The sequence below is a fragment of the Nipponia nippon genome, unplaced genomic scaffold (assembly GCF_047370975.1).
Source record: "Nipponia nippon isolate SJK-2023a ecotype South Korea unplaced genomic scaffold, ASM4737097v1 scaffold_8, whole genome shotgun sequence".
Taxonomy (NCBI): Eukaryota; Metazoa; Chordata; class Aves; order Pelecaniformes; family Threskiornithidae; genus Nipponia; species Nipponia nippon.
The window spans coordinates 29,784,492-29,808,180 of record NW_028262402.1 but is presented as its reverse complement, the minus strand read 5'-3'; the positions used below and the strand labels follow the sequence as shown (position 1 = coordinate 29,808,180).

Here is a 23,689-nt window from a genome sequence, read left to right as displayed (position 1 = left end):
ACAATGCACACTGAAAAATCCATGGTAAATCAGAGACAGTAATGACATCAATTATATTATGAGCCAATTTGGTGATGTTTTCCACTCATAATCTTGCTTAGATCTGCATTGTTATGTTTGACTAAAGAATATGGAGATCTTCACATTACATTCTTTTGACCTGATTCTGTTCCTGATTCTGTCTCTTTACTACAAGCAAAAAGGGCAAGCAGTGTAATGGAAGTGGAGTAAGTTCAATTCCAGTGTTGAAAAAAACAACAGTGATGCAGTGCTTTAGAAGCTGGAAGGAAGTGTCATGAGGTCTATCAGAGGGGAGAGGAAGGAGGTGGTGAAAGAAGTTTGAAAAGTGAGAAAATGAGTTGAAAGGAGTAGGGTGCAAGAAACCTAAAAAGAAAGGTAAATGTATGTTGCAACCAAAATACAAATCCTGAACAAGTTATATGGCAAAGTTTTGACTGAGGCTAAACTCTGTTTTGTCATGTGTCTATCACACTTACTGCCTACTGCCAAGTCAGAATTAACTCAGTAAAGGATAAATTAGCACAAAGAGTGATACATATGCAACTGTATATGTTCTTAACACATGATAGATGTAGAAAGATTCGTGAGAATACACATTACAACCTAATTGAAGGGATCACATCATAGGCAGATTTTTTAGCCTCCTTTCAGAGGTTTCTCTCTGTAAACTTTTATGAAAAAAATTAGGTAAAGAACTAGTATTATTTTTGTCTTTGATCTACAAGATGTTGTGACTTTCTTCAAAATAATAACCTGGATGGATGTATACTCTGTTGTTTCTATGAATGGAAAGAAGGTCACAGAAATATGTCTGTGTGACTGAGCCTGAAATTGGCTATGATCTTGAAGCAGACCTCTGCCTACACTGCTTTCCTCAAAGAGAGCAATTTTTGGAAGTCTTATAATTCAAAGGCCATACTTTTTTACATCAAAAGGCATACTTTTTTAGACCAAAAGGCAACTTTTGAGGACTGGAAATTTAGGGGGTGGGGGAGAAGTGTTTACAAGCACATCTTTCCCCTGCCTATTGTGTCATTTCAGTACAGCCTTTCAGCTTGGACCAAGGCAACCATTTCTGGATTAAAGCACACTTTGCACAGATGCCTGTAACTTAATTCTCCTGAGCCTACAGCAGAAAACTTCTTCTTCCATTACCCGTTTGTGTGCCTGCTCCCTCTTTTCTCAGCAGCCTGTGCCATTCTGCAACACCCCTTTTCGCTCATCTTCTGACATCTCTGCACTGAACTCCAGCAATGTCTCTCTGGCAAGCATTTTGATCTGTTTCAGGGAAGGTATACATTCTTTCCTCCCTGCAGAGGGAGCCACTTCGACCAGTGACTCTCTTTTAGATAGATGCTAATACCACATACTGTAAGTTACGAGAATAGTTCTGACCATAGCCTAAAAAAGATTGCTCACTCACTGTGATGAATACCATCTACTGTGTTTCTGGATGGGTAGAATATAGGAAGCAGCAATAACTTGTAAAGAACATAGCATTTCAAAGGGTGAATGGGACTACATGTCACAGGAGGTGGTTTGTATTTACAGCTTTATCTGAACAGAAAGTAAGATATCTAAAATTTGTCGGAACCATTAAATAATTTTAACCCCAGTTACTCTAATTTTATTTGCAGTGCATTGAAATCTAATTGCTGTGTTATGTATGCTGCATTTATTCTAGACTTTTGAATTCTTACAAAAGAAGCAGCATGCCATTTTGTAAGTGTTCTATTCTTTGTCATCAAGTCAGTATTGAAAACAAAACATTCAAATAAATAAATAAATGAGTAAATATTATTTTATTACCTGTCTATTATGCCACATAAATCTATCTGAAGGTCACTGAAATTGCCGAAACCATTTTGCTGAACTGAGATCATATCCACTGCTTTGGTACCAATGGAAATGAGTCGCATGCATCCTTGAAAGCCGCCAAATGAAGTATTACATTCAGAAATGTTTCCACTGTTAGGGCAGCCTGAAAGAAGCATAAAACCTGGAGTTGAAAAAAATGTTTAGTTGAAAAATTTATATATTCCAAAAGTAGACTGAACTTTGATAATATCCAGGCATTGTAAACTTCGTGAGTGGAAGACTTTAGCAAGAAGCTCTTCTGATTAGGCATGGTGGTGCAATTGTAAAGAAATACTTCTGTGCAGTCTTATTGTTTTTAAAGCATATGCAAAAGCGTCACTAAAAATTTGGGTAAAGAATAACCCAAGCAGCAGTTCCAAAGCAATGAATGGAATCAAGATGTGAACAGATTGACTGACCTTAGTCACAAAATGTTAGGTTACAATACAAGGTGCACATGATTTGGACAAGTTTTAAGTCACAACTGAAGTCAACAAGACAAAAATTAGTTGCTAAGTACAGTGATTTTAATTTATTAAGCTGTCTAGAAGATTCCAGAAAGTACCAAAGACAATTTCTTGATGCAGGTCATCAATGACTCAACTAGGAGAGATGCTCTGTTGGACCTGCTACTCGTAGACAAGGAAGAAATGGTTGAAAATATGAAGGTCAAGGACAGTCTTGGTTACAGCAAACATGAGGCTGTGGAGTTTAAAATCCACAGAGAAGAGAGCAAGAAAAAAAGCAGAATTACAACCCTGGACTTCAGAAGTGCCAATGAGGCCTGTTCAGGACCTGTTTGGAAGATTCCATTGGAAATTGCCTTGGAGAGCAAAAGGGCTGGATATTTTTCAATAAAAAACTCTTTGGAGCATAAGCAAAGTCCACAATGATATCAAAATAGTTAAGTAAGTGTGGCAGAAGGCCTGCAAACATAAACATGGAGCTTCTGAGTGAGTGCAAACTCAAAAAGAAAGTACACAAAAAGTGGAAGCAGGGACATGCGATTTGGAGGGGTATTCAAAGACATTACCTGCATGTCTAAGAAAACAGCTAGGAAATCCAGACCTCAGGTGGAGTTAAAACTATCAAGGGAGGTGAAGTGCAATGAAAAGGTTTCTATAGGTACAACAGTGGCAAAAGGAAGGCTAAGGACTTTATGAGTGCACTACTCCATGGGACAGGGGACTTCGTGACAAGGGTCTTGGGAAAAACTGATTTGTGCAAGGCCTTTTTTCTTCAGACTTCACCGGTAAAACTAATCCTTTAGGCTTCCCATCTCTTATCAGAGTATGAAGAAGGGAAGTAGTATCCACAATAAAGGAAGAAAGGGTCCAAGGGTCACCTGAGGGTCTTGCAGGACCTGGCCAATGTCATTGCAACAACTGCCATCGTCATTATGAAGCCATTATCATTTTAATCCTCAAAAGGTCTTAGCAATTCGGTGAGCTTCTTGATGACTGGAAAAGGCAGACGTTACACCCGTCTTCAAGAAAGGCAAGAAGGAGGACACAGAAAACTAGAGGCCAGTCAGCCTTAACACAGTCCCTGGCAAGTTTATGGAGCAAATCCTCTTAGAAGCCATTTCTAAACATGTAAAGGACAAGAAGGTAACTGGATAACTAGCTTCAAGGCTAAATCATGCCTGACCGAGATCTTTGTTTTCTTTGCTGAAATGATGGGCACTGTGGACAAAGGAAGAACAGTAAGCATTGCATACCTTGACTTTAACAAAGCCCTTAGGCGTTTTCTATGGTCTCCCTATCAGCAGATTGATGAGATATGGGTGGGATAAGCAGATAATTGATGATGTAAAGTCCAACTGATGGTCAGTGAGCAGAGGGTCCTTCAGAGATCACTACTGAGAACTATGCTGTTTAATGTCTTCGTTAATGACCTGGGTGATGGGACAGAGTGCAATTTCAGCAGGCCTGTGACTAATACTAAACTGGGGGCAGGGGTCAAATGTTGGAGGACAGGACTGCAAGTCAGAGGGACCTGGGCAGGCTGGAGAAATAAGCTAACAGGAATGCCATGAAGTTCAGTAAGAACAAGTTTAAGGTCTTTAATCTGAGATGGAACAAGTCCATGCAACTATCCAATGCCTTGTTTACTGATTGTCAATTAATCAAACATTGTTAATAAATAAATGAATTGCTTTGATCCTGATTTGATTTAAACCATGTCCATTCAGGAGTTTTTCCCAGCAGCAGCTGAACACTGTGTGACAAAATATGCCTAAATGTTTTTTTCCTTGGCTTTCTTCCAAAGGGTAATACTGCTTTTGGAATGATGCAAAAGGGCCATTCTTCAATCTTAGTCAAACAGTACTGCATTCTGGTTCACAACATTCAAAGACCTTCTTGTTTCATGGTGTTAGAAAACAGTGACTTTTAAGAAACTTCTCTATTCCACAGAGCTAATGGGTATTTTCTGAAGTTCTGTAAAGACAGTGCAGAGTTTTACTACAGAGGAAAGAAAAATGGCAGTGGAAACCAGTAAATCTGTTCAAATGAGTGTACAAAAACATAAATAGCATAGATATGTTTTTAAGAAGTATACAATTGAAAATGAACTAAAACTGAAATGAAATAAGTAAATATATTCTCAGTGTGTTTTACTCTGGTAAGGAATGAAACTGTTCAAAACTGTTGCTACCTTTCTAAAGGAAAATGTTTATTATCTACTGGGTATATTGCTTTAAAAACAATAAATCCATGGACTTGCAAAAGTCCAAATAGGAGCACAGTAACTTGCAGCACCACACACAGTTAGACACATTAATTACAGGTCTAACCACATTCTTTACAGCATCCTACAATAAAATGGTAAAATAAATTCTGTCATTTCTGGTGAAAAATCTGATACTCATTTGAGAATGAGATAATTCCGGTGGAGTTAATATCAAGAAAAAAAAACAAACAAAAAAACAACAAAAAAAAAAAGAAGCCAGAGGCAGGAGAAAGTTTATATCTTTTACAATTAGTTATTCTACAAAATTTTGTCCAAGATTTTTTCTTTGTGTCTGTCTTTTAAAAGTTGTCTTCTAGCTCTGTCACAGAAAAGGCAACATCACTAATATTAATGAAACTGGGATTACTTATAATTATGGGTCAGATATTAAAGGTAGGAAGAAATCCTTTAACAATGAAATTTACCGTGTGTTTTTTGTAATATTAAATAATCTCTTTTTGCCGTTATAGTTGCAATGAATTATTATTCCAAGAACTGAGAGACATAGTATATCCTTGGTAATAGTATGACTAGAAATTGTGCTGACATAACGCTAAAGTATTTTCATGTTTATTACACATTTTCCCAGCTAAGCATACACATTTCTTGCATATATTGTATTCATTAAAACAAGCAAACTAACCATTATGTCCCCAGGACACCTCTCCTGGAAGGCTGATATTCATGTTTTAACAATCAGCATATAGAAACATGGTAAATATTCATATAAACTTCGAAAGAAAGTCAAAATGCATTGTCTGCACTTTGACAGTGGTATATGACATAAAATTTTAATAAACAAATTTCCATACTCAGAAACCTTTGACTGGTTTTCCCCAAGTTTGTACAACATGCAGAAGCTGCTGATTTCAGCTATAAGGCTGAAATCGGAGAAGCTGGGGGGTGGATATGCAGTTAGTACTTTCAATGTTCTTGGAATTAATTTGACCCCTCCAAAAGATAAACAGAAATGTCGTTGTACAACTTAATTGAATATGCTGCTTTTTGCAGCTGCCCACATCCCTCTGGATCTGTTCACCTGTGTCATCAATGCTGCAATGGTGCAAATCACCTAAACAGAGATGTAGGAACCTGAAGCAACATAGGAGGAGGAAAAAAGAAAAGTTTTCTGGCTATTCAAGGCCAATATTCTGTATCTTTCTCCAATTATCAGCCAAGTCAAGGGTATCTTTAGTAGAGAAAGCTAGATGCCAGATGTGAAGTCACATGGATGGTCATGTAGCTGTTCCTATATTTATAGTCCACTTGGGGGCATGAAATTTATTTACAACTTATTGTTTCAGTTGAACTGATCTGTGGACAATGACTTGGTCCATACTCATTTAGGGTTTTCCATGCATTTTTCAATTTTCTCAGAAATTTGAGAATTGTTAATAAATAGTGCAGTCATGAATTCCTAAGCTACTAAGAGATGAAGCATTAGGCTAATGTTGAATAATGCATTCAGAGGCTGCTTAACAGTGCTATTATGTAGTCCATTCCCAACTAATTTGGACATAACCTGCTCAACTCTATCAGTAACAATATATGTGATTAATGACAAAATCACCTTGTGACAGATAATTGTCAATATTCCTAGGGAAATGAAGATACCTAAATGTAGTTTTTAGGCACAAGTTGTATTTTCCAAACATAGGAAAGTTGTGTCACTGTGGTAAAAAAACTAAAAAAAATTTAGAATGTGCATTATGCAAAAGGATATTTGCACAAGTAAGTAAACATTCACTTAAGGTGAAAACTTGAAGTCATCCCAGTGGAAGATTCTCACAAAAAATTGATTTAGCAACACGGTGTGTAATAAGAGACACCTTTGTGTGTCTGTCTGATTGTCAGCTAGACTATATTCAGTTATCAGAGCATGATACCAGAAAATGATGTCCTAAAAAGTGACCAAGGATTTAGGGTGGTAATTTATTCTATCCAACATTATAAAATTTTCAGGAAACGCAAACTCAAAAACATCATAACAGGGCCTGAAAAACAGATCCTTTAAGAGATATCCAAGCTAGGCAAAGACGACTTCAGGCAAGCCAAATAATTCTCACCATGTCATTACATACATCAGGAAAAGTTTTTATTTAACTGTGGGATATTTCCAGCATAAATAAAAAACATATTTCACCTCCAAAGTAGAAATAATCTCCTGAATAAATTTGCAGAGGTGTGGAGGCATGAGCAGATGAGGTCACATCATTGTCCACTATTACACTGACATGATTCCTTTTGGCAGAGAAGGATACAGAATGCCACTGGCCATTATTTAATCCAGCACCTGGAAGCAAAATAAAAGGCAAAATGAAGTGTAAACATCCATTACTTGTTATACTACCTGAATGTTATAGACTTGAAAGAATGAGAGAACGGTAGAGTAATCATAGCCCAAATAAAACTCCAAGTGATAATGAAAGGAAAAAAAAAGGATAAAGAACACGAACGTCTTTTGTGAAGACAGAACCTTTGTCCATTCCCTTGTTTTGCATCTGGTAAAGAAAAAATAAAAATACTTCAGTGAATAAGTCTTACTGTTGTAATACTCCTAATTATAAGTAATACGTCCATTTAATATAGTGACTATGAAAAGTATCCTGCCAATCTAAGGAGGTTATCATTAAGAAAGGCACTGCCATTGTGATGGCTGATACAGTATTTTATACATAATACACATTTTTACTGCACTATTACAAAGGATTTCTTCATCTTTTAAAATCAAAGGTAGCCATTATATTACAACCCAGCAAAATACCAAAATCCTGTAGATGTTAAAATCTTCAGCAACTGTCATATCAATGTCACAAGATTATTTTTCTTTCAGATTTCTCTTTTATTGGAAATGTATGGGAAAATGCTCTGGGTTTAGCTTCTAACACCAATTTACATTACCTTTGGCTGTGTAAGTGTAAGGTGCCACAAAGCAACAATCTAAAGCCCTGATTCTGAAAAGTATTTACATATATATAGACTTAAATAAATTTTATACAGGTCAGTATATAAGCACATTAGTATCTTTAAGACGTGCTTTAAGTCAATCATGTTCTTGAGTGATCTTCAGAGCAGAGATATTTCTTTTGGTAAAGAACAAAGAATACAACATTTGAATTATGTGAAGTCTTTTCTTGACTGCAGAGTGCCTATCATTTGTGATCTGTGATTTCCCTCTTGAAATTTCATGTATTTATATAATCCTCTCTAGAAAGTGTGGTATATTCTAGAGAAATAGTCCATCAGTTAACTGATTAGTTCAAACAGAAGGAAAAGAAATTAAAATAGAAAGATGAGAAGATTCAAATAGCTAAATTACATCAGAACTAGGATCCATATATTGTTAACTACCACAGTTTAAACACAAGATCAGCATACAATCAAGAGATAAATCTTAGAATCACATTATAAATTCAGATAAATTATCATCTATAAAAATCTCTAATATATTTAATATAATATTAGTCTTATACACCTTTTCTATTATTTATTTCCTTACTTCAACAGTATATTTATTAGGGATCACATAACAGGAAACCTTAGACCTTTTGCTATATTCCCAGCCTCAGTGGAATTGTATAAAAGCTATGGCTAAAAGATCTTATCTTTGTGTTGCACTTTCAGGAACAATTCACCTTTCTAACACAATGTCAGAAAGTACAGGGCCGTAGTCATGGGTTTTCTGATACCATTCTGGCCATTACTTATTTTCGTTGCAATCTTCTATGAGAAGTGGCATTTGAGTTTGCTAACAGGAGCAGTACACTTACAGTCAGACTAAATAATCACCATTAAAGCTATCACTAATTTTCTGGGTAAATAGGTGTATTTTCTACTTCTGTAAAACTCTATATTGATTATATTTATAATGATGGACTTTCTACTAAAATAAGAATTGGAAACCTTATTCCACACAATATAAAATAGTATTAATGCTATTACACCTGGCTACCAAAAGGTCATCTGTAGAGGGGTAATCTTTTGATAACAAGTATTTATATAGCCCTACAGGCAATGTGGAGAGAGTGACTAGAGTTTCCCTGTATTTTCAAGATGTCCAACTGCTGAAGAAGTCCCTTTGTACTGGTGGCAGTTAATATAACTGGCATACGCTTGAGCTGAGGATGAAGAAAATATCTTAAAGCCTAGCAATTTTACCTCTAGTTATATTTTAGCTAGGTCATATGATGTGTAACAGTCATTTAAAAAACAGAGTAAATAAATCATTCAAAAAATATTATTGCTGCTTTGCAATATCAGGGGCATAGATGAGTCACACTGTATAGTGAAGTTTCTAGACTTAATGAGTACTATTATTTAACTCTCCTATTTTTTTAGTACTGTCTTACAGCAAGAACTCATCAAATATATCAAAAGGTTTTACTAACTTCAAACAAAAATCAACAAAGAATCACAAACAGATAAAGCACCCTTAGGTCTTTTATACCACTGTGAACCTCAGTGAACTATACTCTTTCATCAAAGAGATAATAGGTATGCTAAAACAAAGAATATGAATAATGTATTTTTTAAAGCACAGAAAATTAAGTCTGAGAAAGGTTTTTTTCCCAATTTCCAGTAATATAATTAGTTTTCTTCTATAAATTAGTGTAGAATTATCCTTCAATAAGAAACTAAATTGTAAAATATATATAGTCTATAACACCACTTGTCACACTGTGCTTTTAAGATTAGCCATTTCAGAAAATAATTTTTAAAAAAGGAATTATTTCCCTGCTTATTTATTTCCCTACTTATTTATTTCCCTTTTTCTAGCCTCCATCCCAGGTACCAAAAGCTCCAGCTTTTTGCACGTTGTCTTTAAGATTAAGCAAAGAGTTTCTTTATTTGCAGAGGTACTTCGAGTGAATGATGTTTTCCTCAATCACATCTCTGCAATATGCTATCTTTTCCTTTAGTAATCATAGAATCATAGAATCATAGAATAGTTTGGCTGGAAGGGACCTTTAAAGATCATCTAGTGTAATCTCCCTGCCACGTGCAGGGATTTCTTTTACTAGATCAGGTTGCTCAAAGCCCTGCACAGCCTGACTTCGAACACTTCCAGGGGTGGGACACCAAAATCTAACCTCTTTCAGTTTAAAACCGTTATCCCTTGTCGTGTCACTGCAGGTCCTGGGAAAAATCCTCTCTCCATCTTTGTTTATAACCTTTTTAAGTATTGAAAGGCCACAATAACATCTCCCCAAAGCCTTCTCTTCTCCAGGCTGAACCCCAAATCTCTCAACCTTTCTTCATAGGAGAGGTGTTCCAGCCCTCTGACCATTTTTATGTCCCTCCTCTGGACCCACTTTAACAGGTTCATGTTTTCCTTGTGTTGGGAACCCCACAACTGGATGCAGTACTCTAGGTGGGGTTTCATGAGAGTGGAGTAGAGGGGGAGAATCACCTCTCTCAACCTGCTGGCCATGCTTGCCATGCTTCTTGTTATGCAGCCCAGGATACAATTAGCTTTCTGTGCTGCAAACACACATTGCTGTCTCATACATGATTTTTTCATTTACTAGAATCCCCAAGTCCTTCTCTGGAGGACTGCTCTCAATCCATTCATCTCCCAGTCTGTACAGATATTGGAGATTGCCCTGGCCCAGGTGCAAGACCTTGCACTTAGCCTTGTTGAACTTCATGAGGTTTATATTGGCCCAGGCCTCAAGCCTCTCAAGGTCCCTCTGGATGATATCCCTTCCCTCTAGTGAATCAACTGCACTGCTTAGTTTGGTGACATCAGCAAACTTGCTGAGGATGTACTCAATCCCACTATCTATGTCATTACTGAAGATATTAAATCTAACAATAAATTCTGTAATTTTATTTCAGTTGTTGCAAGAATAATTGCAAGGATAATCTTAATCCTGCTTCAATAACTTATTGTTCTGGTGAGAAAACCATATTCCAAATATTGCAATATTTCACTGTCAATGTAGGTAAGAGAATGTCCTAACAAAAAGAAGGAAATTGAAAGAACGACTAAATTAGAAAAAAATTTTTGGTTACTGGAAAACAGATTATCTGAATTTTGCATTTTTTTATTTGTTTACTGTAGTTCATCATACTGACTTACTAAATGATTTTGGGGTGGATGTTTTATCTCCTCCTCGTACAGGGTGGCATGATTAGAGATACTAAATGATGTTCATTTAGCTAAAGTCAAGATTTCCAAAAGTCCCTTTCATTAAGTCTGGGAACTGAGGAATGCCATTGTGGGAGCACAAGACACTCCTGAGAAAACAGCTCAGTATAGCCCTCGAATTGATAACCTTGATTAAATTCACATTTGCTTGTGCGAAGCCACAGAGTGGTACGACATATAAATGGCGGAGGCCAACAGACTGCTAACGTTTCCATTCCATCTGAAAATGATATTGTCTGGTACTCTACTAGAAGTTTTAAAAATGCTTTATGAGAAACAAGTGAGGAAAAAATAGCAATTAAACTTTTAGTGCATAATAAGGTAGCTATTAAACAAGATATCCATTTATGCTCATTAGTAGTGCTACCATCATTTTAATATCTAAGTACTAAAAAAATGGTCTGTAGGAGGTCTTGCAGAACAATGACATCCAACCTTAGGAACACATACATAAAAAGATAATATTTGTAGCATATTAGGAGATCAGAGAGAAACAAAAAAAAAACTAGAGAAAGTAATTCATAGATTAGTCTGAAGTATAACCACTAAATGCAACGATTGTTAACATCACTTAATTAAAAGTTGCACAGAAATTTAAAGCTGCATAGAAAGGCAGGGTCATATGAAGAAACTGAGTAATAAGATCTCAAACATTTATACATGTTGCAATTTAATTTGGCTTCATCATTCAACACAAATTTTCTTTGTGAATATTTGATGACCAGCTTGCAAAAGATGCTACAAAGGAAAGATATTAAGCAGCAATTCTGTAAAAGGATATAGCTTATTACAACTTAATCACTTATGAATTCACATGCCATTCTCCTCATTTTTATACGGTTGAAGAAATCTTTAAAAAACACATGACAAGGAATTTAAGAACTGTGCATGAAGAAATATGCTCTGATTTAATTATCAAATATCATGTGTGTGTGTGTAAGTCAGGTCATAAGTCCTTGCCTGTAGGGGCACAAACCTGTCCAGCCATCCATAATTTAATTACTCAGCCTCCAAATGCAGACTTGAATTGCTTCAGTAAGTGTAAAAATAAACACTTCAAAATCTCAAGAAAATGTTCCCCATATGGTTTTGTTAGATAACTTTTCTCTCAGAAGAGAATAAGATGTTTTTGCAGTAGTTTCTGTCTTCACAAGGACAAACACAATTCCTCCTGTTAGACTTTATGAAGAGTAAGCTTAACATAGTATGAGAACATTAAATTCTATTTCTGCATAGAGTGTCAAGATTTACTTTGGGGTGTTTCAGCTAATACGTTATGTATTGTGTTGCAACTTTGAAAGTGAATAAATTGCTCTATATGCAAGTCTACAGCTGTTAAAAGTGCCACCAGCTTCAGCTGGTCTGTTAAAATGACACTGCATGGCAATAGTTTCTTTAACATAGATCACCTAATTGAACTGCAATTGAAATAGCTCCTAAAAAGCCAAATTCATCACTGTTAACTACATGCCACTGACATTCTTACTAAGGAACTGACATTTTCAAATAGTGAGCCTAGGGAAACCTCTTGTCATTAAAATGGTACTCTCTATGCATCAGTTATTTTAGGTTATAATAAATACCAGGGATGATCCTATTATCACCCGCAGAAACAGGATCAAAGTATTTATATAAATTTCAACATTATCCATGGTCATTACTGCCTTAGAATCTTTTCCTGAATTAAAATAATCAACTGTTTAAAATTTTACTTTTAATCCTTATACAACTGTGGAAACATAATAAGCTTCAGAGTTATGTTTAACTTTTTCTTTTTTCTTTTTCTTTTTTTTTTCCCCTCAAAGGAATTTTCATTTTGTATCAGGAATTGAAGTGAGGAATCGATCTAAAAGAAACAGGGGCACAAAATGAAGATTAAGGAGGCCTCATCTTCAAATCCTGTGGCTGTTTCTTTGCTCTGCTTGGCTCTGCTTTGCTCTCTTTGTCTGCCTTACACTGCCAAGCACACGGTCTGTGAATATTTTAGATAAGTGATTCTTATTTTGTGTTTGTACCATTTATAATATTTTTGTGAAATTTTCTCCCTCTTTTATGTAACTTTTTTAATTCTGTGGGGTCCAAAAGAGATTTTTACTTTTATGATAATTATTTTATCATTTATTTTTATTTTTATTTCAGTAACTGCTTAGTTCACCTACTATATTTGTTATTGCTTAGAACAACTAACACTAAACAGCATCATTAAACTCTCTATATTCTGGCTTGAAAACTCCCCTGAAAGATACCCTTGGTTTGGTTCCTAACACTCCAATGAATATACAAGATTAAATTCTTCACACATTCAAATCCTTAACTTGTTTTCTAAGTACCAATGCAAAATGTAGTTTTCCAACTTGTTATTCACCCGTTAATTCAGTTTACACATTGCATTACTGGAACTAAGTTGGCTTCTTTTTCACTGATAATATTCCTGCTTTATGAATATGAAATATGAAATATGAAATATATGATTGTGTACAGTTCAAAATAAACCTAGGATCAACTGATGTTTTGGATATCATTATTGTGTTTTCTGCAGCCAAATTACTCATTGCTTCTATGACATATTCCTCCAGCTAGTGGTCTCTGGTCATCTTCTTTGTCCATACAGAAGCCACTCCAATCCCAGCCTCATTTCCTCATCTTCATATGTTCTTTGGAATCCCATTTATGTGGTCAACATCTCTAGTCCTGTTTTTCCTGTCTGAGAACTCATTCTGGAATGACCATTTTATCCTTCTACAAGAAAGGGGCAAAATTCAATTTGTTTACATAAAGGATGAGAAACTCTAAGGCGGCTGTGATGCATGGAGTGTCAGAGCATAGATACTACTGATGACATGGTGCTAGGTGAAGGTATTGATATTATCACATGGTGATGTTACTGTTTCTCACCATTTTTCAAAAAGTCATGGAAATTGAAGATGTTATCAGCTCTGTCCTGCTCTCACATTTCATGAAAGAAGGAGATTCCTGGCTGGGGCAGCAGTCTTGCTGTTCTCACATCAAGTGCTAAGAGCACTCAGGAAAACTGAGGAGTGTCTTTGTGAAAGAGGGAGTCCCCTTGCTCCCAAACTGAGTAAAAGTGAAAGCTGGGAGCTGCTTCTCAGAATCCCAGCTGGATACTCTCTAACATGGCTGTATCTTACTATATTTGTCTCATCCTTTTGTCCTTGCCAACAGGGAAATGGTTCAGAAGAAGACTAGAGGGTATGTTTTCTGGAAATCTCAGCTCCATCCTGAGGGCTGCCTAGAAGTGCACACTACCAAAAGTGGATGACCTAGTCTCAATTCAGTGTTTAACTACAAAAGTGACCCTTTAGCTCTCAATTATTCAATCTCCTCAACTTCTCCGTTACTTTTTGTCCTTACTATACTTTTTTTTTTTTTCTTCTTAAATATAGACTCAAACTTGCCCCAGCTTTCTGGAACACAACCTGGTATTGGGCATTCACTGTCCAAATTTAATGGACAGGTCTGTAATTGAGACCTCTAGAAAATAACAAACATAATATTTATAATAATGTATAACTTTATAAAAAAATGAGTTTTGATGCCCTGTGAAGGCACTGACAAATGGTGGAAAACATTTTAATGGCTTAGCTTGACAGAGTAAGAAATTATCTTGTTTATACTTCATAACTGAAAAAGTTGCTCTAGATGTCTCAAATTTCCCAGATTATACATGAGCTTTACATACTGTACATATGTAAAGCTAAGGACTCAATTTTGCAGCCTATACTATTGCAATTTCTACTCAATCAAGGGGAAAAAAGCATAGATACATGACAGTGAGAAAAGATTCTACTCAATCCAGGGGAAAAAAGCATAGATACATGTTTGTGAGAAAATTCGGGATTACATTTCACACAAGTAAAGCATAGTTACACAAATACTAGTCATAAAACTAAGTCAAGAATGTAGGTACTAATTTAAATATCTTTACATCAACTTATTTTTTTATGCATAGGAACCTTGGATTTTTTTTCTTCATTTCTGTTACCTGCAGTGATGTCACTCAGTGCTTTTCCTGGTTTATGAAGACTGATTTTAACTTTCCCATCACTCAAATATAAGAGGAAACCACCTGAAGCCTGGTGTAGTTTACTAGATAATAGAAGTCCCTCCTTGTTCCAGGTGCGAAACTGGAAACTGATGAATACTTCGTCTTGCCCTGATGTGCCTGGCAGTGCCAAGTAACTATTGGAGCTCAGAAATGTAACAGGAACCACCTGTGGCTCTAAACATGAGAAGGACATGTTTCCCTAGAAAGAAATTAAACAAATACGGCATTAGGAACATTCGGGGAAAACCAGTCATGAGAACTTTTGTATGGATACTACAGACTTTCAAAATATTGTGAACAGAACCTAGTATTTCTAATACTTGAATTATGTTAGTCTAAAAATCAAGTATGAATATGTAAGAACATCAGTTTGAGAGATGTTTTCCTAGTTGTTTGACCAGTACAGACATATCTGCCTGAGAAAAGAGTGGCAAGGACTTTTGAGTGAATGAGGTAAGATCCTAAATTGTGTGGGTGATTTAATGATACTGTAGGAGTTAGGCAGACCTGCTTTGTTTCTATTTTGGCTCAGCCGCAGGAAGCATTAGGGACTTGACAAATTTCTGAATGTCAGATAAAATGCCACTGAATGCAAAGTTTGGTACAAATATTTACATGGGTCTAAATGCTTGTATGCAGAGAAAAATGTCGAGCTTGGCTACTGACTGCTTAAGGAAGTGCTAAATCTGAGAAAAAAACCATTTTGCCAGACCAAGGAGCAGTCTTTCCAAATCACTGCAACTGGAGATGTGCACTGACCCCAGTATTTGTTTTCACAAACAGACAAAGTTCCACTTATAAACTCTTGCTACTTACAAATGTGAAAGACATACTTCATAAATCAGAAGGAAATGTATTTTCAAGCAGGCACATATGGACCAGATCATGAGTTGTATTTAGGCACCTAGCTTTTATTTTGTGCTTGACTGCTTCAGAAATCACTGTTTTTTAGGTACCTAAATAAACTTACGGATAAGTTTGTTGACAAAATCTGAGTTTAACCTGAATCTGTGGTTGTACTGAGTGATATAGATAAGAAGACTGGAATGGGAATAATGCATTTTTTGCATCTGGTGTCAAGCGTTAGTTAATACTTTATGACCTTTGATAGTGTTACAATATGCACTTTGATCTAATGACTTGCTGGCACCATTCGAACTATAACTAATTTGTTCTGTAAAGATGATTACTAAAATATTAATGGCTTTATAATTTAAAGTACATTGAACTTCTGTTCAACACAAAGAGCTTTTAAACTTTTGAACATGCATAAAACTTTGACCTTATAGTAAAGAGCTAAAAAATCAATTTAAGAATGATGCTCACTAAGCCCTGGCATGGCAAGAAACTAAAGTTTATCCGTTTTCATTTTCTTCAGGGAAAATATATAAATAAATAAAGCCTCTGTCTTATGAACTCAGCTGTAAAGAAATGAATAGTCAACTGAACTGACCCGTAGTGAAAAGGCAGTGATCAGATTAATAAACCTTGTTAAATGCTAAAAGCTTACCGTCTGCAGATTCCCCTTCCACGTTATCTGGACAGCTGCCTGATACTGTATCAGACCAGCAAAGTGGCTATTTGACAAGGATTCTATGGTAACATAGATAGTTTCTGGAACATTTATATTATCAAACATCTCCTAAATAGTTTTGAAAGTAGCACAACAGTTTCAATCATTTGAGATGAAGATGATGAAATTTCCTATGACAATAATTTCATAGTTCCCCTTTCATTAGCCCACAGAGAGCCTCATGTAACTGCCCTCTTCCCAACATCCATCATGATGCATCATGGACAGGATATTATATGGAGGTGTCAGTTTAGTTAATTGTGGAATATTTCAGATGAGCTTCACATGAGAAGAGATGCCTGTCATCCATTTTTTCTGGGACAGAGAAGTAAATTTGATTGTTCTTATTCTGAACTGAAATCCAAATCAAATATTTGGAGCTTGAAAGCATTTAATATTTTGTTAATTATTTTGAACTGATTGTTTCCATCTTACCTCTACATTTCCTGCTGCTAAATAAATAAATACTGCAAACAGAGATGGCTCCTGTACTATCGGAAAAAAATCAAAGGACTTAGCAAAATTTATAGAAAACTTTCTGTAACACAGAAGAAAGTTGGTTCCTTATTGAAACCATTTCTCTAATACAACTGCTGGTCATGACACAATAAATGCATTAAACCCACCAACCTAAACTGCAGCTCTTCAGACAAAGGGCAGTATAAATTGACAAACAGAACTTATCTATCAAAATTATAATGCTCTGGAGAAAACAGAGTAGATCAGTGTCCGCAGTAATTGAAGGCTTTTAAAATGTACTGCTGGTGTTCTTACCATTCAGGTACAGAAGTCAAAGCCAGAACTTCAATGACTTCAAATTCATCTTATGTCACTCACTGGCTTTTGTACATGCATGGCAGTGAGATACCACACAACAGTCAAATATCACACACATCCAAATATCAGCTAAAGAGCTGAAGAATAAAATGCATCCTGCATTGTTTACTGGATGAGTCTGTACAGCAGCAAATGTAGAATAACCCAATTAGGTGATTCCTTGATCTTCTTTCATTATACAACATAGATTTTACTAGAACTGTGTGTTAACAGGTTGCTTATGAAAGTGGCTGTGGTCTTTTTTTTTTTTTTTTTCTTTCTCTATTTTACTTATTTATTCTTTCTTAACTATGGATCTCTTACCACAAAGTAGATCTGAGATTTATGCCTCCTGGCCAGGTCAATAATGTTCACTCCATTATAATAAATATTTTCAAAACACCCATGAAAGTTCCTGCGTGACAATGTCCCTGATTTTCCAGGCACTGGGATCCCTCCAAAGCTGAGCTTAGAAAGAGAAGAGAAATCAATGATACTATTAAGTAATTTTCTAAGGAAAGAAGTTGCCAATAGCGTAAGAAGATAAGTCAAAGACTGGCCAATAACGAATCTGCTACTTCTTGGCTATTTTCTTGTATCACATCTACGTATTAAAAGAACAGGCCAACAAAAATTAGGCTATATCAAGTCATATGTATGCGTTAAAATATTCTGAAATGTTGGCTTTTTTTTTTCTTTTGAGGATACCTCTTAACAGTTGCTTAGTATAGAGTCTTATCAGTTTTCAGGGTCCGTTACAGCTGCAAAGCCAAGGAGAAGAAGGACAAGGCCCAGGACATGGAGACCATGCTGAACAGTGTGAAAAGGAAGAAGAGAATTCACTAACAACTTATTTAGCAAATTTGATCCTGACTGCTCCACTGTGTGCAAATCATAACTACCATAACAGAGAACAAGAGTGCATCAGATTAAATTATACTAGGGTAGACTCACAACAAATGAAAGGAAATACTTTTTCCTTCTCAAAATGTGCGGGTTGTGCAGTTTCTTGATGTGATGCTGTAGGTTTACTTGGCTTCAGAACGAGATTGGAAGATTTAATAAAAATAAAAATCTGTTGAGAGCTATTATATTCAAGAATATCACTCTGTCTTAATAAGTCCCTGAGTCAGAAACTGTTAGAAAGCAAATTACTTTAGAAAAACATTGCCACAAGGGTTACCTGAGTCATACTTTGGTCCATGTTTCCAGTCTTGGGCACCATCAGAAACAGGATGCCAGTTTAAGTGAACTTTTGAACTCACTCATTTCAAAGTTATTCTGGTTGACATTGTAGAAAAGGTCAGTTTAAACTATTTATCTTCTAATTTTGAAATTTCACTTAATATTTAAAATAATTTTATTAAAAAAAATTAAATATATTTCATTAAGTTATTAAATTGAGAAATTCTTTTAGTCAGAAATGCAATTCTAAATACAGTAATTCATACTTTTTTGGAAGTTTTTAGGCTTTTTTCCAGCTTCTGTTTTCCTTTCTACCTTGTATTGTTAACACATACTTCAAACTACAGTGTGTGGAAGACATGAAAAATTAATTTGCAATCTTGGTGGTTTGAGTAAAATAAAACTGTTTGCCAATCAGTTACAACTAACATTTGTTGTTCCCTTTTTTCTCTCTCTCTCTTTTTTTTTTTTTTTTTTTTTTTTTTTTTTAATTGATATGATCCTGCAAGCCCTGGCATTGTAGCTTAGATTCAGAAATTTTAAGCAGAATCATGACTTTAATCTTGTGAATGATATTTTTGAAATTGGATAATGCAGACATGGAACAGCATGAAATCTTACTGCTTAAAAACGCAAATGAGTAGAATAAAGTAATTTAGATCTGCGGGTTCCAGACACTCTGCTCTATCACTCATTGTCTCATCCAACAAACAGGACAGGGGCAAACATAAAGCAGCCAGTCATCACATTACAGCTGTGAAATAGTGGTATTTTTAACCATAGGTGGGAAACTGTCAGAGCAAATTACATCTACTCCTTTTCATGAATCTACCATTTGTGTAAGCAAGATTTCTTCACAGTACATTTTCCAGATTTAACAGGAATTTAAAAGTCTTAATCTAAACATTTCTAAAATGGTTTTATGCTGATTTATTGAAATTTTCATCAAGTCATAAAATAATAACTTTGAGTTGGGACTCATTCTTTATGTTTACATACTGTTTACCACATTTGCAGCACTATTGAAACAAAGATATTAAAATAATGAATTCTGAGATTAAAAAAAGATGGTGTTTTGAAAATTTTGACTTGCAAGTCTAGTGGAGCATTAGTAATCTAAGAACATCTCTTTTTCTTTGATTCATTTCTTTAGGAGACAGAAAATCCCTGAAGTCTTAGGCACTACAAACTTCCCTAAGTTCTGTCTCCTTTTCTTGTTTCACTGCATTTACATAACAAAGTTAATAAGTGTAATAAAGGAAAGGTAATTTTCACACCTCATAATCAAGGTCCAAATAATTGAATTCTCCTTTTGCATAAAAATGATGAGTGTGTTTATCCACTGTAAAGTTTACTTGATTGTTAAAGTGCTCAATGACAACAGAATGCCAGTGTTGATCATCCAAAAGGCTGCCCAGCGTAATATTAATTTGGGCATTAGAAGGATGAGTTTTAGTATCACCTTGAAAGAAGAAAATAAAAACTATTAATTCCATATAAAAATATAATTATTCAAATACATACTGATAGTTTATCATACTCTATACTTTAAAATCCACTCAACAAATTCAAAGAAGTTTTAGTCAGATAATACCTAATAACTATATTAGACTTTATGAGACCATAGCCGTTACCTAAATTAATGAGTAGGGACAGCTTCCCTTTAATTAATTCCAGGGTGATGTGGTCTCCATTTTGTCCTTCTCTGTGGAGGAGAATTCCATCACTTTGCATTGTCTTAAACTTCAGAGAAATCACATCTTTCAGTGCACTCATGAGTTTTTGATTAAATGTGTAAATTAGACAACTTTTCCCATCAAAGCCAACCACCTCGGACCCTAGAAGTAAAGAAATGAAAGATAATATATAATGCTACATCTAAAAGAAACAGTTGCATGTTATTTCAATATGACATGAAGTCCCACAGCTGACATCCCTAGATTCACCTGTGCCCAGTAAAGTGTAGCTTATTTCTGCTATTCCTGTTCTTCCCCAAATGTTAAGACTGTCTTGTTTTAATGATGATGTTATCACTAGATAATAAAGCAAGCTGAGCAGAAGAGATCTGGCTTCTGTTCCAATCTAGTAGTAATCTTCCTGCTGAAAGGTCTTCCTTGCTTAGGAGCCATGAAGTACTTTGACCATTTCTGTTCTTACTGTATTCTTAGCGTGAAAATCTCTATTAATTTACCTGCAATTAATTCCAATTAACAAAATAAAGAAGAGAAAAATCATGTCCGTTACATTTAACTGATTTTCAGGGCCTTCATGCAGGCTGTAGATTTAAGCCACTATTAAAATTGATATCAGTAGAGTAGTTCAAAATAATACCATGGCATAGTATTCTAGGAAAACAATAAAAATATGCTAAAATGAAAATCCATCAGCTGTAAGTAGGGCCTAGTTCAGAAGTACGGAATCACAGAATGATTGAGGTTGCCATGTACCTCTGGAGAGCATCCTGTCCAAATTCCCCACTTCCCCACTCAAAGTATGTTCAGCTCCAGCAGGTTTCGTAGGGCCATGTTCAGTCAGGTTTTGATTATTTCCAGGGATAGAGACTACACCTCTACAGGCAACCCATGCTAGTGTTCAACCACCCTCACAGTACACAAAACCTGTATTTCAGTTCACGCCCATTGGTTCTTGTCCTGTCACTGGACACCACTGAAAAGATCCTGGCTCCGTCTTCTTTACACCTTCCCATGAGCTAATAATACACATGGGTAAGATTCCCCCCAGGCCCTCTACTCTCCAGGCCCAGGTCTCTCAACCTCTACTCATATGGCAGATGCTCCAGACCCTTAATCATATTTGTGGCCTTTTGCTGGATTCACTCCTGTATGTCCATGTCTTTCTTGTAATAGGGATCCCAGAACTGGACTCAACAATCCAGTTGAGTCTTATGCCTTATTACCACTGTTGAGTAGAGGGGAAGACTAACCTTCCATGACATGCTGGCAACACTCTTCCTAAAACAGCTGAGGTTGTTGTCAGCCTTCTGTGTTGCAAGGGCATGTTGCCAGCTCATGGTCAACCTGGTGTCTACCAGAACCCTCATGTCTTTTTCTTCAAAGCCACAGTCAGCTCCCAGTGTGTGCTGGTAAACCCTTGCTAAGATTATTCCTCCACAGGTGCAAGACCTTGCACTTCCCTTTGTTGAACAGCATGAGATTCCTGTCAGCCCATTTCTCCAGCCTGTCTGGGTCCCTCTAAATGGCATCAAAACCCTCTGGTGTGTCAATCAGTCCTCCAAATTTTTATTGGCTGCAAATTTTCTGAATGTACAGTCTGCCTCATCATCCAGACCATTAATGAAAATGTTAAACAGCACTGAAGCCAGTATCAACGATGGCATATACCACAAGTGAATAGACTCAGCTTGACTTTGCACAACTGATTACAACTCCTTCAGCCAGGCAGTTCAGTCTGTTTTCAGTCCACTTCATTGTCCACCTAAATAGCCTGTACTTATCAGTTGTCTATGAGGATGTTATGGAAGACAGCATCAAAACTCTTGCTAAATTCAAGATAGTCAACATCAAACACTCCCTTTCACTCACCAAGCCAGTTATATCACCGTAGAAGGCTACTGGCTTGCTTAGACATGATTTCATAAATCCATGCTGACTGTTTCCAATAACCTCCTCATCCTTCACATGTTTGGAAATGGTTTCTAGGATTGTTTGGCCCTTCACCTTCCCAGGGACTGAAATGAGTCTGACCAGTTTGTAGTTCCCCAGGTATTCCTTCTTGCATTTGTTGAAGATAGGAGTGACATTTGCTCTCTTCTAATCTTTAGGAACCACTCCCAATTGCCACTACCTTTCAAAGATAAACGAATGTGGCCGCAGAATGACCATGACCAGTCCCCTCAGCACTCTCAGGTACATCTCAATAGGTCCACGGACTTACATATGTACAACTTGTTCAAATGTTGCATAGCCTGACCCTCCTCCACTGAGAGTCTCCCTTGCTCCAGTCTTTCCTATGGGTCTCAGAGACCTGAGATTCCTGAAGGCAAGTCTTACCAGCAAAGACATCCACCACAATGTCACTACCTTTGTTCTGTCCTCTAATCCTAATCTATAAACTCTGAGCTGTTTTATCATCTGTCCCCAGGCAAAGCTCCATGCATCCCTGCTGCTTGCTTACATAAATGTTAACTGCCTTTCCTCATCATCCTGGCTAGTCCTTTCTAAATAGCCTGTGTTCACCTATGGCACCACTCCAGTTGTGTGAGCTATTCTACAATATGTCTACGGTTGTGATGAGATTGTCATCTTTCAAATGTATGAAGACCTCAATTTCTTCTGTGTGTTCCCCTTGTTGTGTGCATTAGCACACAGGCTCTTCAGAAAGGCATCTACTTGTGTTGATTTCTCAGAAAAAAGTTTGAGAACTTTCATGTTGCCCTCACAGCAGCACTTCCCTATTTGTGTGTTTGCACTTGAGATGGTCAAGTGCTTGCACTTCAGCCCTGGTTTGTTGTTTCAATGGTATCTCTTATCCACACTGCTCTGAAGCTTTTGTTTCTCAAACCAGTCCACCACTCACTCACTTGATTTTGGGGCATCATCTCCCTCCTCCATCATTCCTAGTTTAGAGCTCTTCTCACCAGGTTGGACAGCCTGTTGAAAAAGATGCTTTTGCCCTAAATGTTTGGATGAATTCTGTCTCTTCCTAGCAACTCTCAATCCTCAGAGTGTCCTAAGGTTGTTAAATCTGAATAATTGCTGCTGACATCAGCTGTGCAATAAGTTGTTGATCCAAAAGATCCACCCAGTCCTCCTCAAGCACCTCCCTTTTGTCAGCAGGAACTAGGAAAATGCCAGCTGAGACCCTATGCCCTTGCCCCTTGCCCCTGGAGCAATGTAGTCAAGCTTGATAGACAACAGGTCTCCCCTGTCAGTACTGTTAGTGCCCACATGGAAGAGCAGCAGAGGGGGATAGTCTGAAGGCTGGACAAGCCTCAACAGTCTCTCCACAGTGTCCTGAATCCAAGTCCCTAACAAGCAGCAAACCTCCCTAGAAAACAGGTCAGACAGGCAGATAGGGGGGCCTCCAACACCTGCAATGGGGAGAGTTAGGGTCATACCTCAAGGGTCACCTGCATAGTACAGAATTATACAATAGTTTGGGTTGGAAGGGACTTTTAAAGATCATCTAGTTCCAATGCCCCTGCCATGGGCAGGGCCACCTTTCACTAGATCATGTTGCTCAAAGCCCCATACAACCTGACCTTGAGCACTTCCAATGAGGGGACATTCACAGCTTCTAAAGGCAA

At 36.6% G+C, this 23,689-nt stretch overlaps 1 protein-coding gene across 2 annotated transcripts in view; it reads right to left on the bottom strand.

Annotated features, from left to right (window-relative positions):
• The window catches only part of CNTNAP4 (contactin associated protein family member 4), a 250,508-nt gene that overhangs the window by 61,835 nt on the left and 164,984 nt on the right, over nucleotides 1-23,689 (bottom strand). Inside the window, exons 5-10 of one of the 2 annotated variants that reach the window (XM_087741477.1) lie at nucleotides 20,037-20,240; nucleotides 19,680-19,864; nucleotides 17,542-17,685; nucleotides 14,766-15,027; nucleotides 6,755-6,904; nucleotides 1,831-2,026 (exon numbers count right to left, since the gene is read on the bottom strand). In XM_087741477.1, coding sequence (XP_087597603.1) covers nucleotides 1,831-2,026; nucleotides 6,755-6,904; nucleotides 14,766-15,027; nucleotides 17,542-17,685; nucleotides 19,680-19,864; nucleotides 20,037-20,240 — 1,141 coding nt within the window. The remainder of the gene's footprint in view (nucleotides 1-1,830; nucleotides 2,027-6,754; nucleotides 6,905-14,765; nucleotides 15,028-17,541; nucleotides 17,686-19,679; nucleotides 19,865-20,036; nucleotides 20,241-23,689) is intronic. The other variant, XM_087741478.1, reaches the window with a different exon arrangement.